Below are 17,475 nucleotides of genomic sequence, written 5' to 3'. Positions count from 1 at the left end.
TGTTGCATATTCAATTATGATCTTGGGCCAAATGCGCTAGCTCTATAACACCTAACCACACTCACACGCAGTAAGATAAATCCTACAGACATTCCTATAATTTGATTGTGAGAGTATGCATGGTACCATTATATTGAATCAGGCATCTTCTTCTACAGGATCTACCTACTTTACTCATTCACATTAAGTTACTGAAATGAATGGACAGCGTCAACCTTCACTCAATAAATTACATTTTCTAAAGTAAATTAGAAGCAATTTCTGTATGGGGCTGTCCTTAAGATGTTATCTTTTATCGTCTCTGTGTGTATCTGCAGCTTGACTATGTGCCTGTTAGAAGATTTTTCGATTGAAATCTCTTGCCTGTCTGGTTGCGTGTCTTGTGTAATGAACATCAGAACAGACCCTGGTTGTGCAACGATGCTGCACTCACTGAGGAGGGAGACGCCAGAAGGTACAGCCCCTTTCTGATGACCCAACAGCAGCAAGGCTTGTGACTGGACGTCTCAATCACCTGTTTAAATCAAATCACCTGTCATAAACGAGGGATAGGAAGCGATGTCCAATCAACACAGCGAGTCTGGAATGTTCCACTGACAGTAGATTACTGAATTCTTTATTGGTGCTCTGTGATCAAATGTGCAAAAGCGGACTGTACCAATTTAATCATGGGGATCAAAAAACACACACACACACAGTCAAACACACACAGTCTCTCTCACACACCCAAATTGATGATGAGTCGGTGCTAATGGTGTTCACCTCCCTCAGTGAAGGGTAAGCATTCACAGCAGGGGTCAGCGCAGACATAATTACGCTTCGTTTGGCGTTTTAACTGTATTGATCAAAACACCACGATGAACCAGAATATGCTTATCAAGCTGGAAAAGGACAATCCTCAAGCGAGTGTGTCTGCGTACAGAAGCGAGTGAGCACCACACGAAGAAGGAGAGAGAGTGAAAGGTGGGGATGAAGACAACGATGGGGGGTTATGAAGAATTGCAGTTTTCGCTTTGGAGCTATTAATCAACCCCTCCCCCCTTTCCTGCTTATTACTAGCTATGAGACAGGGAGCCTCAATGTACTTATTTTGCCTGAGAGTGCACACCACACACACACACACACACACATGCCTGAACTCCTTGTAACCACCACCACTTTCTCCACAGAGTACTGAGTAGTGAGCACATAATACCCAGCCCTGATGAGCTAGCGCTCGCTGACCTTGGAGCCCTGCAGAAAGACAATACGGGGTGAGGGAGTGATGAGGGGAAGGGGGGATGTGGAGAGAGGGAGGGGGGAGGTATATTGAGAACAACCTACTTGGGTGCTGCAGGGTGAGAGGGTAAGGGCAGAGAGGCATGGTGGTTGTCTCCGTCTCTCTCTTTGTCTCTCTCTCTCTTCCCACTCTCTCTCTCTTTACTCACTTTCCCTCGTTCTCCCTCCCGTGCCCTCTCTCTGCTCATCTTACATGCAAATGTGATTTCTCCGGTTCCTTTGTGCTCCTCATAACAGCTCTAGAGAGAACCAATTATAACTGCTCTATTCAATCTGAAAGGGAGAGAGAGAGACACACATTGGAAGGAGAGAGATAATTAATAAAGAGAGCTAGTGGGGGCTGGTGGAAAGGGGAGTGGTAGGGGAAGAGGGAGGATGAGGAGGAGTAGGGGGAGGGAGCACAGGAGCACCTGTGGAGAGGCTAAAGCATAATTACCATGTGCTGTTTGCCACACTAATGTGTATTGACGCAAAGCAAAAAGTAGATGCACACACACACACACATTCAGGGTTCTGGAGAACTCCAGTGCTCAAGGGTAGGTCAAAGGTGAGAGATTACGCCACTCCAGTTTGATCAATACAGAACAACGATCCCATGATACATTGAAAAGGGGCCCTAGGGCCACTCTGTGAGTAAGCACTTATGTACGTGTGAGAGAGAGAGAGAGAGAGAGAGAGAGAGAGAGAGAGAGAGAGAGAGAGAGAGAGTCTGATACAGTGTTTCTCCTCTGGAATCTTCAAATTTATGAATCGTGATAAATATATTTCTATTTATCACAATCTAATCACCTGTTCATCTCAATCTAGATGCCGCTGTGCCAACCTCTCATCTTGTGGATAGGGCGGAGCTGCAAGGCATGGTGGGAGTTCTTTATGGCAGTAATTTGGGGCTGGAATATGTCATGTCCATTAGGCGACTTTAACACTCCCAGATAAATGGGCCTGTGACATTTATCTGCACACGCATCGTATTTCACTGGTAAACGGCTTTAAGAGTGCGCCGATGCATAGTGTGTGTGTGTGTGCGTGAGTGTCTGGGTTTAGGTAGGATGAGAATATAGCTACTTATGCAATAGCTAAATACCAATAATCGCGGACACAAGTCACCCCGACCTGAGTGAGTGGGTGAGTGGGTGTGTGGGTGAGAGAGAGAGAGAGAGAGAGAGAGAGAGAGAGAGAGAGAGAGAGAGAGAGAGAGAGAGAGAGAGAGAGAGAGAGAGAGAGAGAGAGAGAGAGACCTTCCTGTCACTCAGCTGAACAAGTCCAAAGCTCTGTACCTGAGGAGAGTGGGAGGCTGTGAAAAAGAAAGGCTAGCGAGTTTAGAAATAAAGGAAATAGGATAGAGGTACAGATAAAGTCAATAAAAAAAAACGCGTTGGTGAACTTTTCATTTCATGTCATTTAAGCACACAGAGACTGAAACAAACCTCTTGCATTCAGACGTGAAATATCATCTGTAGTACATCATCTGTGAAATATCAACTATCATTTCATCTGTCGTCGAAAAACCCAGTCACCTGCCCTGTGTCTGTGTTGACTAATGCGATAGAAAATTAACAATTAAAAATATCACACAAGTCTTGAGTTTTGGCGACGGGCTGCGTTCACAACTCAGTACACACCCTAATTGCTTTGTTGAACAATTGGGTTCGGGTTTTGTTTAGTGTTTTGGAGGTAGACAGCGCATCGATGCACACTGGAAATTGAGTTATAAATTACTATGCAGGAATGGACTTACCATGAATACTTAATATCTAAACCGTGGATGAAGTCACAAAACACACACACACACACACCACACACAAATTAGATGCCCTCTTTTTCCCGACTTTGGAATACCATTTCATTTTGTTCGGAAATTGACTGCACTGCGTGGCCCTGGAGGAACAGAGCAATGTGTGTGTGTCTGTGTGCACACGTGTGTGTCACTGATGTGTCTATTATAGCTGTAATGGAACTGTACAGATGGTCTGTGATCTGAAGCTCTGGGTTGGCTTTGTGGTGTGTGTGTGTGTGTGTGTGTGTGTGTGTACGTATGATTGTGTGTGTGTGTGAGTGTGTGTCAGCCTGCAAGCTGTCTGGTTTTACGTTGATAAGGTCAAGTGAAATCCATAGATGGAAAGCAGTAGACAAGATAGCAGATAGAAGGTAAATGTCTGTGCGTTCTTGTGGACGGAGTGTTCCGGCATGTGCGTGTGCATGTGTGTGAGCAATATGAATCCGGCTCTGTCGCTACAGTGAAGCCTGTGACAGCTTCATTACCGGCTGGGTGCAGGGGGAGCCGGCTGGGAGGAGGCAGGATGTTCAGGACAGGGGGTTGGCCCGGTTTACACATGATGTGGGCGACGTCAGGTCGACAGGGGGGGGCAACGACAGATGCTGTCTTAATAAAGAACTTTTTTCCGCTCACCCCACTCTCAATTCAGAGGGCTGTGGCCAGCAAGCCTGCACTCTGAAACACATGCATTAGGTTCTTTAACGTACATACAGCCCTATCGTGGGCCTCTGCTGGCAGGTGACCCTCATGAGGACAACGTCATTTTACAATTTGTGATACATGTTCCTAATTTAAAGAGCTTGTCTGAGCTGGGAGAGATTTGTGGCTAGGTCCTGTTTGTTATCTGATTAGGATTAGCAAAGAAAAACAAATAGACACACAGCTGCTAACCTGTGTACTTGATACAGACCGAACTGAACCCATGTGTTGGACGGCAAGGAGTAGGAGGGTGTGGGGTCGTGTATGGTTTACAGTCAGTTTTATCAGACGCTCTTATCCAGAGCGACTTACAGTAAGTACAGGTACACTCCCCCCGATGCAAGTAGGGTTAAGTGCCTAGCCCAACAACACAATGTTGTTTGGCACGGCCGGGAATCAAACTGGCAACCCTCTGATTAATAGCCAGATTCCCTAACCGCTCAGCCATTGGACCCCCAGCTTCCTGAGGTGTTGTGAAAGGAGCCCCCTGATGGGATGTTTCAGGGCAACTCGGCAATGTCACCTCCCCTCTGACAGACACAGGCCTGCCAAAGTCCTTTACTTCCTACACCACATATCAACCACACTTCTGCCACAGAGCTTTACCTGACAGCTCAAACAACAACAGTGGAGTTTGCTTCATTACAGCATCTGCATAGGAGGGGGGTACATATAAATAATCTGTAATACAGCTCTTATTCTGGAATATCTAATCGTACTGTTTACTATAGTTAAACTCAACTTGTTTGTGGATTTCAAACATATTATAACATTGACAATCAAGTACTTTGCATCTCCTTGGCTTTCAGACAAATAGCCTATGAACACTCATTTTTCAGTCTCCAACCTCCCTCTACTGGGCAGATATTGCCATGCATCTAGAATAAAGACTCATCAGAACAAGGGCACAACTATGGTATCTATAGCATGAAAAGGACCTTGCTGCAGGCACAGAACATGTCGAGTCCAAATTTTTCGTAAGTAAACACCATCAGCTTAATAAAAAAACATTTATTTATCTTTAAACTACATTTTTAAATCACAATAAAAGCATTGTCAAATGTTTTCCAACAGGCCCAGCTACAACATTGTCCTTGTGTCCCTTTGCTTTATAACATAAAAATACAAACAAAGTAATATTTAAGAATATTTCCCAGTATTGCTGCTCTGCAGGTTAACATAGGTATTCATGATAAAATTGGATTCTTTTTTTAAACAGGAACAGGCCTATTTCTTTATAACATTAAACAGACAAGGATTTATCCTAGCACCTCACCATTCCATAACATTTGAATTATTCTTCATTCATTAAGACCTATTATTACTAAATGTATCAGCCATTTCATTAAGTAAGATCTGGGGGAAATGTATACTAACAAACAGTAACTAAGTTAAAATGTCTGTCCTTCAGCAGTGTCTTCTGAAAACTCCAGGACTCAAATTACTCAACTTGCACAAGTAGCTACTTGTAGTCTTTTGAGCTAACACACGCAAATCACATACAGGAGACTTTGTTCAGGGTATCTGAAGAAAAGTGTGCGCTGGATACCCATGTGCATGCATTTGTGTGCGCACGGTTATAGTCAGGGATGAATGACGTCATGGTGGCACGGAGACTTTGACAGGCAGCTAAAGAGCGTTGCTTCTGTGGTGCTCGGATCACAGTCCACTGGAGAACTGCTGCTCTGAAGGTTGTCCATGCTGTGACCAAGACCTGATGATGTTGTGCTGGGGGAACAAAAGATCTAAGGCAATTATTGAAGGAACTCATGGTGCTTCCTTTAAAACAATCAAACCATAACTAAGAACCTTACACATAAAATATGACTGAATGAAATGCCGCACATCTTAGCACACACGCACAAACAATTGGCCTGCCATCCAATATCCTATTTCTAAAATGAACCTGTTACACAAACAATATACTGAACTAGCTAACACCAGAACATTCCATACTAACACGTTACACCCATCCCCTGTGCACCATGCACACATCCTCACCTTTCACAAGTGGAATCGCAGAAGGCCTTTTCCACCTCCTGTGCAGGGCAGTGAGGGGTGTGACAGTCCATCCATTTCTGGATGGCCTCTGCCACCGTGTAGCGTGTCTGGCCCCGGGCGCAGGCCTCCATCTTGGCCATGCTAAGCTGGGACTGCAGGAACAAGTGCAGGCGGCTGTCAGACAGCAGGAGTGGCGTTTGAAGAACACTGCACAGGCCAGAGGGAGAAAGAAGTTAGGTCTGAGGTCTTGAAACATCAGTATTCTTTCGACCACTAGATGGTATTGTTACTTTCAAAGCCCTTTTCATGAGACTAGTAATCGAGCAGGTGAAAGAAGAGGAAGGGGAGAAGAAGAAATATAGGGGGAAAACGTACAGCTCTAGAAACTCCTGCATGCCCTTCATCCTCTGGCTGACCTGTATGGGGTTGCTGAAACTGAAAAAAGGGTTCCAGGGAGGCAGTTTGGGTAGTTCTCTGTAGAAACAGGTAACCAAAGCAACAGCAAATTTAAAATATTTTAATTTGAGTCAACAAAGCATCAAGACATATTGCACTATAGTAATGCACTATGGCTTTAAAAAAAAAAAAAGCCTAAGGAAATAATGTTATGAAAAATAGTAATCGTTTTCTGGGAATTACATGATCAGAGCGTTGTCTTGCAGACGCTGTCTGAGCCAAACAAATTCGCTGTACCTCCTCCTCACACAAGAAGTCTTCTTCCTAAAACACATGCTATTGGTCTACATACAGGAAGAGGAAAGTGGAAACTACATCAGCAATTGTTGACAGACCTTACAACCACTTGGTGACCATAATAAATGCCTCTCTCACTATACCCTGGCCAATGCAAGCTATAAATAGGGCATTTGACAATACAAATACCAATGACTGCCGATGAACGAAACATCATTATACCCTGGATCTACAGCCCTGGATCTACAGCCATACCTGACAAGGATAACTGGGGTACTCACATGTAAAGAGATCTCATAGTCTACGTGCGTGTGCCAGAAATCCTCTTTGTGTAGCTTGGGATCACGAACCCAAATGCTGACAAAATCCTACAGGAAGAAAAAACTAAAGGTTCAGATTTTATAGGGAAAGTTTGTGTGTGTGTGTGTTTTCTATGGGTATAAGTAGAATGTTTAAGCATTTTCCACCTCAAGACTCCAACTAGAAAAGCTTCTCATTTCGAACTGTACTACAAATCAATAAGATATACCCATACACACCGTTTTTGTCAGACTGTCAATGCCATCCATAGTGAACAATGGAACCTAAGGAAGTAGTGAAATAAGATTGTGTTATCTTCAAACGGCATCTTTAAATGGCAACATAAAACAGTCAATGCAGTACATCATTTCCTCATGAAATCAAGATCTCACAACATAGCTTATTGTTAATGTTTATTGCAACAGTTAAGAAATAGTGAGACTGCAGAACTGAGCGGGGAAACCGACTGCAACACAGTGGAATACAGTAACCCAAGCAGTGTCACTACAACCTACAGACATATACATCTCTCAGGTCAGTGTCTTGTTATGACAAGAACTCATTGACATTAACTGCGTAAGCATCAGTTACTGGCTGACAAAGTCCAGTTATCTATCAGGGACACCTTATTACTGTCAGAAAAGCTGTGCAGTCAGGTTCATAACGTACTTAGGAGTTAGCCTGGCTGCCAGCCCAACTTCTCCCCGCCCCCAAAAAAAATTGGTCGGGAAGTTGGGTCTGGAGGGTCTCGTATTGGGGACCAACTACAGAAAACCAGAATCTGGGAGAACCAATGAAATTGCCAGGGCGGGCTTTATACGATGATGGACAGATGATCAACAGTAAGGTAATCACCCACGACACAAAAGAGCGCTTAAGTTGAATTCGTTTTGAACAAACATGGCTACCGCTGGAGATCTGGGATGTTATGATTCTACCATCGAGCCTGTTTTAGAAGACATCGACAGCGCATTAATTTTGAAAGAGGAACAGAGACGCAATCAAGGCATTTGTCGATGGAAAATATGTTTTTGCCGTCCTTCCTACGGGATTCGGTAAAAGTTTAATTTATCAGCTGGCCCCGATGGTTGCGAAGAAGATGGGACACAATGAAAACCCAGTGGCCATTGTGGTTTCTCCTTTTCTTTTGTGGAGTTGTAATTCTAAACGGAGAACTTGTTCGTATATGCATTGCCCTTTATTGTTTCGCTCAAAAAGGTTGACCGTGTGAACAAGTACTCCCCCTACCCTTAAATTAATTTTACAACACCGGCAAAAATCGTTTGTATTCATTCTTCAAGCATACTTAAAGTCTGCTTGCAGTTTAGTCAGTAAAGATTTAGCTGCCTCTCAGTTTAGTTCTGTTGACAACAACTATGCGGCGCTTAACATACTCTGTTGCTCTGGTTGTAGATCTATCCAATTGAGCGAAGAGGCATTTGTTTTCCAGGCTCGCTTGAAACAAGCCTCGTAGTAAAAGCCCAACGGAGAGTTCTCAGACTCATATTCTGACTAGAATTATGAGTATGACAACGTCAGGCTACTTAGGAGTAGCCTATATACCTAAAACACCAAAGGCTGAAATAGGTAGAAAAACAAGCAGGGCAAAAAGACAAGGGCTGCAGGGCAGGAAAAACCAGAAATCTGCTAGTAAACACCATTCCAAAAAAATATCACAACCAAGCTTACACCACAAGGCCACGTCTCAGCTAAACAGGTCAGAGTTCAGAAGTATCATGGCTCAAATGATTGATGATGATGATTTTTTTACAGGGAATAGGCTCTAATTTGCTAACATTTGGAGGATCCGATTTTTTTTATTAGTTTGGATTCTAGGTCAAAGTAGGCCTAATGTGACAACACAGCCATGTCCGAATCCATCGCCTAAATATCCTATAATCAGATTACAGAAAAACGCTGATCAAGAATTAGGCAGCTAAAGCATGTTTTTTTTTCTCTAACCGGATAACTTTTTTCCTTTCGAACAAGTAGCAAAGGCTACATTAGGAAAGCTGAGTCTGACCCTTTGTTTGACCTTTCAGAGGCCATGTTTAACACGGCAACTTCCAAGAATTGGTGAAACCCTGAGCCTGTTTGCCAAATTAGCATCTACTCTTCCACAACAAGGCGACACGAAAACAGTACGTCACATGATGTCTCAGCCACAGTAATGAATACGTTTTACCAAGATAGATACCTTCCTTCGAAAGCTACTTGGAGGGTGACATCATTTTGTACACAGTACGTGTACAGAAGTAAGCCTAACCAAAGAATAGCCAGGATATCAAAGAATTGGAACGCATTTCAATGATTTATATTGTAGCCTAGTTTTCAGTGGCCTTACACGGCTGAACTTTGTTACTGATCTCTGTGACAGCCTAAATGCCCATCAAGACCATGAACACAGAAAGTTTCAAAGAACAATATATTTGAATCATTTCTCACCTTAATTTGACTGGATCTGGAGCCTGCTCCTTAGAAACTCACAGCCAAATATATTATGTTTAACTGGCAATGATTCTTATAAACAGACTGTTTTGAATTTCAGCTAAATGATTGTAGACTTAGCCTACAGCTGAGCCAGAATATGTATTTTGTTTTGACATAAGGAATTTAATTCAAAAAATTTTAGAGCGAGAGGCTTCCTAACATTTATAAAAGTTATACATGTTATGTCTAACATGTATATTCATTCCTCATTTAAAAACTCACCTCATGTGCTGTTCCTGGAGATTGCTTTTTTGTTGTAAACCAGCTGCTGTTCGAGCGGACTTGATTGCAGCGTGGGTTTCCCAGTGGCTCCGCTATTCACTGAAGACTTCTCTACAATTCACTGTAGGCTGTGTGCAACGCGGCGCGCTCTCTGTGCCTCTATACTCGTCCCCGTTAATCGAAGTGGATGTGGATCATGGTTGACGTCAGGCTACACATCCAAAACTTGCTTGAATGACAGAATGGATAACAGATGTTAACTGACTGAAAGAAGGGTGTCATGAAGACCAAAAAGATCGACGACATTGTTTAGCTGCCTCTTGGACCTATTCAAATTGACGGCCCTGAATACCGTTTTTATCTGGTTGAAGATATGCATGTGAGAGTTTAAAATTGGAGACCATCTCAAAATAGTTCACCGAAACTATTTCCTAAATAAACTTCACAAACTTTAATGTGCCGCTGTGACAAAAAGCAGGACATTTATTATTTAGAAGTAGGCTAACAAGCCACTTTAAAATATGTGATGCTGATAGATAATGTGTCATGTGTCGAAGCCTGTATCGTAAGTTGTATTTACTCTTTTCTATCGACATGTATTATCTACAATAGTTAATGCTCTACTTACAAGTCTATTTTTAATAGTTAGCCTACAATTTCACTGTTTATAATTTCCATTATGAACTTTTCAGTTTTGCCACCATTCTATAAACAATGATGAGTGAATAATTATACAACTCTTGTTTACTGTTGGCTAGGCTTACTGTCTAGAAAGTCTAATCTATCTACTGCTAACTGGATTTGCCTGACTGCCCATAGGACTCTGTCTGACCCTAAACTGAAGTCTGCTAAAAATAATTTATCTTTGATTCTTTGAGAAAGTCAGCATTATCTGTAACCCAGATGGAATGCATAGGCCCATGTAATCCATTCAGCTACCATGTAGAAATATATTTGACATTTTAAATAAGAGCTTGACACATGACCATAAACTTTTACACACATATAAACACACAGTCGTCAGTATGATTAATCAAAAGTTCTTACCATAAGCTTTTAAAGTTCTTGCTCGCAGAAAAAAAGAATGAAATTAGTTCACAACATTCCTTACTTAACCAGACCCATCTCTCAGTGAATGTGAGGTCTAAGTAGGCACTCCTACTATATGTACCCCTCCAAGTTCGTCATTCATCAAACCATTGATGGATAATGTCTGGTAATTAGCATACAGAGGACTGCTATCATGGGAAAAAAGGCTATTTGAGTCTGGGACGTGTCTGTGTATAGGCCTATCTGTGGCATCTTTGTGAGTGCATTTCCAATTTCCAGTGCTCACCTTCTGAAATCATGACACTCCAATAAATGATATTGGAGAGAGTAATTTGACCTGATTCAAGCAGATTAATAAAGAAATATTCAGGGATGTTGAGGAGTGTAAAGAAAGAATACATCCCACCAAACTGCATTTCTCAGTGTCAACCAATAACATTAGTATCCACTTCAAGATGTTCTTTGGGAACTCAAGTTTCTTCTGACTGAAGTCTCCACAAATAGCTAGTTGAGAGGCTGCCACAACTGTACAGCAGCACAGGTCCAAAGTCCATTCCAAATACCATAATGCCAGTCATGGGCCAAGCATCCTGCGTCTGCCATGTCAGCCGTTTTAGTCATTGGTATATAATAATGGCACACTCTGCCCCGATAGTACTACTCAATGATTCCTGGCTATCGATAAGTTATGTCACAAAGGCTTAACAAATTTGAGATCAAGTAGATGAAAAAATGTGTAGTAAAATGAAGCATATAAACCTTTATTGAACAGCTTTTTGAAAAAATATTTACAAGGAATATACAGCAAAGACTGTTCTAGTTAGGATTCAAATGCAACATCAAGTTTAACAAAATGTACTTAAAAAAATTCATACCGACAAGTCTCTTGTTCATAAACTCAGGACATAAACAATAAACATGGGGGGAGGGACAAAAGATTAGGTTATGATAGTGAGCAAGGGAGAAAATATACTTAAACTTCAGTATAATCCTCTGAGAACATTTTAAATTGTAACTGATTTAACACTAGAACTGCCATGGGGTAACAATGACCCCCTTGATGTTTTCAAATGCATGCAACTTGAAATAAAACCTCAAAACATGACTTTTCCTTAACATGGGATTATAACATCTAATGATTTATGATGGGTGTAGGGTCAAGAGAATTATTTACCACCAAGGGGTCATTTTTACCCCTCATAGAAACTGCTGTCGAATACCACTCTAAACAGGGCTGGTTGCTTAGCTTGTCGTCACCCATTGTCTTCTGATTGATCTGGTTTTGGAAACATGACCCAGTTTAGAAGGATGAAATTCTTCTAACTTCTCAAGAAGTTCTGTCAATGCTCAAAGACACGAGTTCGGGATAATCAGATTGGGGAAAAGATCAATGATTTCTTTTTCATTAATAAACCCCATAAACGTAATTTTAGAAATATTTTTTCCAAGTCAAACTTACCGTTTGAAGAAAACATTTTATGTAACAACTTAACTGTTTACAGTAGGAGGGCAAAACATGACACTCCCCAGCAGTTCTAGGGGGTAGAGTAGTGTTGGCGGTTCTATTGTTAAGATGTAGTTAACTTGTTAAGATTAGGCAATTGTAACCCTTAGTCCATGCTCTAACACACATTCTCACCCTTTACCCATATCCGAATAGCTTACTCTCCCTATTACTAAAGTATACTTGTGCTGCACTAACACTAATGTAAATTACATTTAAAAAAACGCCAATGCAGGTGAACCACATGGAGGTCAGCCCTGAGAGGCAGAGACAAGGACGGTAGCAGATCAAGGTGGGGGAGAAGAGGCTACTGGGATTCATCCTCTGGGCAGGAGTGCCAGGTGAGTCTTTCTTCATAGAAGGAGATGACCACCTGAGGACAGCGAGTGTTAGCTTCACGTGCTGGAACCAGGTCAGCTTCATCTGAATCTTTCCTGTAAAATAAACAAACATGCTTATTGATCAAGGCATCTACAATGATGATTTTATCCAGCACAAATTTCTAACCTGTTTATTCTTGTTTTAACCACATACCCCACTTCTATAAAAAATGCATGCATTTCATCCAACAAAACGTTTCAAAATCACTTAAGTGATTAAATTAAACAGTGAGATATACAAATGCTATTTAGTAGGACTTGGACAGACAATGTATAACTCACCACTTCATTAAGAACATCAATTCTCCACTGCTGTCTGTTGCACCAATGATCCTCTCTGGGTCTAGATTCCTAGCAAAGCCACGGGGCTTTTCAGTCTGGAATGCACAAGACAAACCACAACCAAATAAGTTTGGATAGTGTCATACTCAGGGGGTTACTAATCTGCATGTTCCTACATGCAGATTAGAAACAATTCCACATAATTTTCCCACAGACCCTCACACAAACTAGGTACTTAAAGAATACCAACCACATCCTTCTTCTTCTTGGCTTTGTTCTCTTCCGTCTCTGGTTCATCCGTGGAGGACTTCCTCTTGTTGGACTCGGGCTTCTCCACCACAGTTTTTTGTGCCTCTAGAAATGCCGAGATCAGCTCAGGACAGTCCAGGTTCTCCTCAGGTTCCCAAGTATTATCCGCACTGGCAAAACATGATTCTTTGTTTGTTTATACTACCAAGATTAATTGGACGTTTACCCCTAACATTTCAAGCCAAATCAAAAAATGTATTGATTTTGTAAAAGACCAGGACAGCCTGACACCACAGCCCTAGCTGGATAAAGAATTAGACGTGTTCATGAATATAAGAGTGGGAGTCAGGTGGCTGAGCGGTGAGGGAGTTGGGTTAATAATCTGAAGGTTGCCAGTTCGATTCCCGGTCGGTGCACATGACGTTGTGTCCTTGGGCAAGGCACTTCACCCTACTTGCCTCGGGGAGAATGTCTCTGTACTTACTGTAAGTCGCTCTGGATAAGAGCGTCTGCTAAATGACTAAATGTAAATGTAAATAAGAAATGCACAACCCATACCAGGGAAGCGTTTGTTCCCAAGCACACTCACTCTGTGAATCCTTTCCACTTCAAGAAGAACTCAACCTTCCCATTGACAATGCGTTGGTCCATCACCTTCTCCACAACAAACTCTTCCGGCTGCTCCTGGACCTCCTTTTTTCCTTTCACGCTTTGCTTCTGCTTACCCATGTTAGACTGCGAAACAATAGGGGAGGCCTTCATCTTGAGATGAATTACCAAGAATTTAATAACAGTCCAAAGAGAAAACACATAGCAAGCTACCTACAAAGGCGACAGGGCCTAACATTTAGTTTCGTTAGACTCCAGAAAGTACAAACTGTTGAGACTAATCGTTTAGGCCTAGTCACTTACTTGGTTTATGCTAACCATCTAAATTACTTGAAACATACAACGGTAGTGCCGCGCTTAATTTTAATCGACGGCCTCTTGAAAAAATACTCGCTTGCCTAGCTCACTAAAACCTTTCCCCAACAACTAGGCTAGCTAATTAGCTCACACCAAAGCGCCGAATACTAGTACACACAGCGCCCAGAAATGCAATTTAGCTAGTGTAGTAATTTAAGAATACAAATCAGCTAGCGTAGTAAGTTTTCGTAACAAGAATGTCGTGCAAGCGAAGTTAGCCAACCAACTCTAGATATGCAAACATTATCTGCGTCTGATGTTAGCTAGCTAGCTTGTACACAAAGCTCGCCGAAAACTACCAAGCTAGCTAGGTATGTACAGTAATGGCCTTGTTTGTAATCATTGTCTCATTGATAACGTCAAACGTATGAGGCAACTATATAACATGCATGGCATTATACCTCGCTTTCCGAGGCTTGGGACTCACCTTTAAAATGGGTGCGAAAACACTGATGAAGATGGCAGACAAGACGAGTGGCTTGTAGATGCAGAGGTTTAGTAATCACTCTTCCCTCTACCAGCCTCGTGTGTGCATCTAACTTATGTTGCAACTGAGTCTGCGCACGTTTTCTTTCTGGAGCTACGGGTAGTAATGAGGCACAGTGTGACCCGATGTGCAGCCAGGTATGAAAGCAAGAGATTGGAAAACTAAAATAAGCTACCACAATCAGTAGTTCTTTAGTGAATCTTTCTGTCTTCAATATCCATACACAGCATGTATTAATAAATAAACTCACCTACTTGCAGAAATGATCAGAAATAGCTTACTATACCAAAATCTAATATTCCTCCCAATTTTCAATTTACCTACTGTGAATGTAGCCCAGTCCCAAAAACTCCATACTGTGAGCTGTTCAAGTTGATACAGTATTTGGAATTGTGGGATCCAAAAAACTGACATTGACACTTTATTAACCTTTTATTAGAAAGAACCAAACTTACCAAAACCCATTTTAAAACTAACCAAGTTTGTAAAGATATTTGTAACATCATGAACTAAATGGTCATACCATGACAAAGTGGTAGGGAAGAAAACGTATTTCCATGGAAAAATCAAGAGTGAACTTATGTGAAGAAAAACATATTATTATGTATTCAGAAACACAACCTTCATCTGAAAAATGATATCAAAGTTAAAAAATGTATACTGATTTACAAAGACCAAAAAAATTTTCTCCTTTGTACTAGTAGTTAATGATTCTATTGTCTCTTGGACATCAGTCTACTTTAGGGTAACTATGACAACTGGTGAAGCATTTGTATTGGCTGAGTACACTTGAGAGTTCACAAAAAGCTATAGGATTTTTGTTTTGGTTAAATGTAATTCCTAATAATATTCAGATAAAAAAATGGCATTTAACCATTGGTATGCAACCATTATAAAGAAATGTGAATAGAAAGAGGCAGTGGGCATGTTTCTGTCCTCAAACTGTTGAGGGTTAAACTTTTGTAGAGCCGTCAGACCAGTTATCAACCAAGAGGCTACTGGGTCTCATGCTCAGGGCAGGCATGCCAATAGAGTCTTTCCTCGTAGAAGGAGATGACAACTTGAGGACAGCGAGTGTTAGCATCCTGGGCTAGAACCAGGTCAGCTTCCTCTGAGTCTTTCCTGTATAGTAGATCATAGAATTTTTTGGGAAAAGAAACAAAATAGTTTGATACGTGCATTTAAAATATATCTGATAACTTACTCTTGTATTGACTTTTGTCTTGTCTTACCCAGTTGCTTTGGTTTGAAAGTGAAGTGATCCAATGTGTAGTCAAACAGTCAAAATAAAATAGGGTTGCTGAATTGGATTTGGAAAAACTCACCACTTCATTAAAAACATCAATTCTCCACTGCTGTCTGTCGCACCAATAATCTTCTCTGGGTCTAAATTCCTAGCAAAGCCACAGGCCTTTTCATTCTGGAAAACACGGCAATCCACAAACAAACACTATGAGGCAGAGAATATCGCCAAAGAGTATAGATGCACAATATAAGTTATTTAATATCACCCACCATGTCCTTCTTCTTCTTGGCTTTGCCCTCTTCTTCTTCTGTCTCGGGCACTTCCGTGGAGGACTTCCTCTTGGTGGACTCTGGCTTCTCCATAATATGATTCTTGGACTCTAAGAACGCTGAGATCAACTCTGGACAGTCCATGTTCTCCTCGGGCTCCCAGGTATTATCCACACTGGTGAAGCAAGTGTACCAAACATTACAGAAACAAGCTTAAGACCAACAATGAGGCAAAAAAGGAATTGTCTTTCTCTGTGGGAAGTATCTTCTTATTGAAAGCATGGCACTCACATTTAATTTTCATTTTCTATCTACATGGATTTTTATGAACAACAATAATATTGCATGTACATAAACCTGCTCATTAACACCAGGGAAACACTTCCAACTCACTCGTTATATCCCTTCCATTTCAGGAAGAACTCAACTTTCCCATTGACAATGCGTTGGTCCACCACCTTCTCCACAACAAACTCCTCAGGCTCCTCTTGGACCGCCTTACATTTTGTGTTCTGATTTGACATGTTAGACTGAAATATAAGAGAAAATTAATCATTTTTTGGTGAGATGAATGGCTTACTGTAGGATTTAAAAAGGAATGGTTTACTCGCTCCAGTACACTGTAGCTAGCAATGTTAGCTGGTCTAGACTCGTGAAGACTCAATATTCACCAAAACGGTGACACTAAAGTTGTCTTCACGCTTGGAAGGTTTGGTTCGATTTAAAGGAACTCTGGGGACGTGTTATCACTACCTAATGCTAAGGATCGGTAATGTGTAGGGTGTAGTACAGACAACAAACAAGCATCAAACAACTTAAAAAGTAGACTACAGTTACACATTATTACTACCTCAGAGGCAGATTTGAAGTGGTTTGAGCCCATTTTAATTTTGGCCGGTATGGTAGCAGCCCCAGCTTACTGACCCTAGTTAGCTAGTAGCATAGCATCTACAGTATTGATTGGTCTTGTGAGCGTTTTTGCCGTGAGGGGTAGCTTTGGAGCTAGGATAAATGTCTGTTTAGTATAAAATTCGGTTTTTCTTAAAGTATGACTTTTTAAAGGTAGAGACGGCCTTTTTCTTTCCATATAGTACTAGTGCTAGCTACTAATATAACATATACTTGATAGCTAGTCTGCCTCGTCAATACTGTAGGCCAGCAACAATCCAACACAGTGTGGAAGAAAAACAAATAGGGCGGAATAACGGTTTGCACTACATAGTAGCTTGTCTAGCAATAGCTCTAGAGCTAGCTAGCTCTACACATATAACAACTAGTTACTGTATCAATTAAATGGCAAATTAAATATCTAAATATAAATTATGAATAATAACGCTAGCTAAGGCCACATAACATTAGACAACGGTTTCACCAGCAACAAGTCGTCCTACTTTCAATGCAAACAATATAGCACCCTATATTTCGAAATGTTGGATGAGGGCTAAATACTGTACTAGTCGTGTCGAATACATTTGAATCATGTTTGTGTTGTGGTTTGATACACGCCAGAAGATATGTAGCGCGGGAAAAACGTAAGTGAGCCTGGTTAGAGCGGAGGATATGACGGTTGTCTGTAAAAAAT

General features: G+C 41.4%; 3 protein-coding genes across 6 annotated transcripts; all 3 read right to left on the bottom strand.

Moving 5' to 3' along the window:
• Positions 1-4,828: 4,828 nt before the first annotated feature.
• Positions 4,829-10,104, bottom strand: snx10a (sorting nexin 10a). Of its 3 annotated transcripts, XM_047017149.1 has the most exons (8): positions 9,461-10,104; positions 9,194-9,222; positions 6,988-7,032; positions 6,730-6,816; positions 6,395-6,495; positions 6,131-6,229; positions 5,756-5,962; positions 4,829-5,482 (listed from the first exon to the last, which is right to left on the bottom strand). In XM_047017149.1, the coding sequence occupies exons 3-8, from the start codon at positions 7,015-7,017 to the stop codon at positions 5,338-5,340; spliced, it is 669 nt and encodes a 222-aa protein (XP_046873105.1). In that variant the 5' UTR covers positions 7,018-7,032; positions 9,194-9,222; positions 9,461-10,104; the 3' UTR covers positions 4,829-5,337. The 3 variants fall into 3 exon arrangements, with proteins under 3 accessions (XP_046873105.1, XP_046873107.1, XP_046873106.1); XM_047017151.1 differs by having other exon boundaries at positions 9,194-10,104; XM_047017150.1 differs by lacking the exon at positions 9,194-9,222.
• Positions 10,105-11,245: 1,141 nt separating this feature from the next.
• On the bottom strand, positions 11,246-14,432 carry LOC124465395 (chromobox protein homolog 3-like). Of its 2 annotated transcripts, none has more exons than XM_047017154.1 (5): positions 14,319-14,432; positions 13,515-13,687; positions 12,927-13,095; positions 12,677-12,771; positions 11,246-12,448 (listed from the first exon to the last, which is right to left on the bottom strand). In XM_047017154.1, exons 2-5 carry the CDS (start codon positions 13,685-13,687, stop codon positions 12,322-12,324), a joined length of 564 nt encoding a protein of 187 aa, XP_046873110.1. In that variant the 5' UTR covers positions 14,319-14,432; the 3' UTR covers positions 11,246-12,321. The 2 variants fall into 2 exon arrangements, with proteins under 2 accessions (XP_046873110.1, XP_046873111.1); XM_047017155.1 differs by having other exon boundaries at positions 13,515-13,660.
• Positions 14,433-14,925: 493 nt separating this feature from the next.
• LOC124465393 (chromobox protein homolog 3-like) lies at positions 14,926-16,692 on the bottom strand. The gene is made up of 4 exons (XM_047017152.1): positions 16,287-16,692; positions 15,894-16,068; positions 15,704-15,798; positions 14,926-15,500 (listed from the first exon to the last, which is right to left on the bottom strand). The coding sequence occupies exons 1-4, from the start codon at positions 16,415-16,417 to the stop codon at positions 15,374-15,376; spliced, it is 528 nt and encodes a 175-aa protein (XP_046873108.1). The 5' UTR covers positions 16,418-16,692; the 3' UTR covers positions 14,926-15,373.
• Positions 16,693-17,475: the final 783 nt, after the last annotated feature.

Source organism: Hypomesus transpacificus, unplaced genomic scaffold (genome assembly GCF_021917145.1).
Source record: "Hypomesus transpacificus isolate Combined female unplaced genomic scaffold, fHypTra1 scaffold_480, whole genome shotgun sequence".
Taxonomy (NCBI): domain Eukaryota; kingdom Metazoa; phylum Chordata; class Actinopteri; order Osmeriformes; family Osmeridae; genus Hypomesus; species Hypomesus transpacificus.
This window is presented reverse-complemented; position numbering and strand designations above follow the sequence as displayed.

Excerpts from the sequence above, each read along its gene's own strand:
- snx10a (XM_047017151.1), bottom strand. The coding sequence starts at position 7,017 with ATGGATGGCATTGACAGTCTGACAAAAACG. Across the intron at positions 6,817-6,987 it reads TTGACAGTCTGACAAAAACG|GATTTTGTCAGCATTTGGGT; the intron begins GTGTGTATGGGT and ends TTCTTCCTGTAG. Across the intron at positions 6,496-6,729 it reads ACTATGAGATCTCTTTACAT|ACCAATAGCATGTGTTTTAG; the intron begins GTGAGTACCCCA and ends TCCTGTATGTAG.
- LOC124465395 (XM_047017154.1), bottom strand. The coding sequence starts at position 13,687 with ATGAAGGCCTCCCCTATTGTTTCGCAGTCTAACATGGGTAAGCAGAAG. Across the intron at positions 13,096-13,514 it reads AAGTGGAAAGGATTCACAGA|TGCGGATAATACTTGGGAAC; the intron begins GTGAGTGTGCTT and ends ATGTTTTGCCAG. Across the intron at positions 12,449-12,676 it reads TTGATGTTCTTAATGAAGTG|GAAAGATTCAGATGAAGCTG; the intron begins GTGAGTTATACA and ends TTTATTTTACAG.
- LOC124465393 (XM_047017152.1), bottom strand. The coding sequence starts at position 16,417 with ATGTCAAATCAGAACACAAAATGTAAGGCGGTCCAAGAGGAGCCTGAG. Across the intron at positions 16,069-16,286 it reads AAATGGAAGGGATATAACGA|TGTGGATAATACCTGGGAGC; the intron begins GTGAGTTGGAAG and ends TTGCTTCACCAG. Across the intron at positions 15,799-15,893 it reads CCAAGAAGAAGAAGGACATG|AATGAAAAGGCCTGTGGCTT; the intron begins GTGGGTGATATT and ends CGTGTTTTCCAG.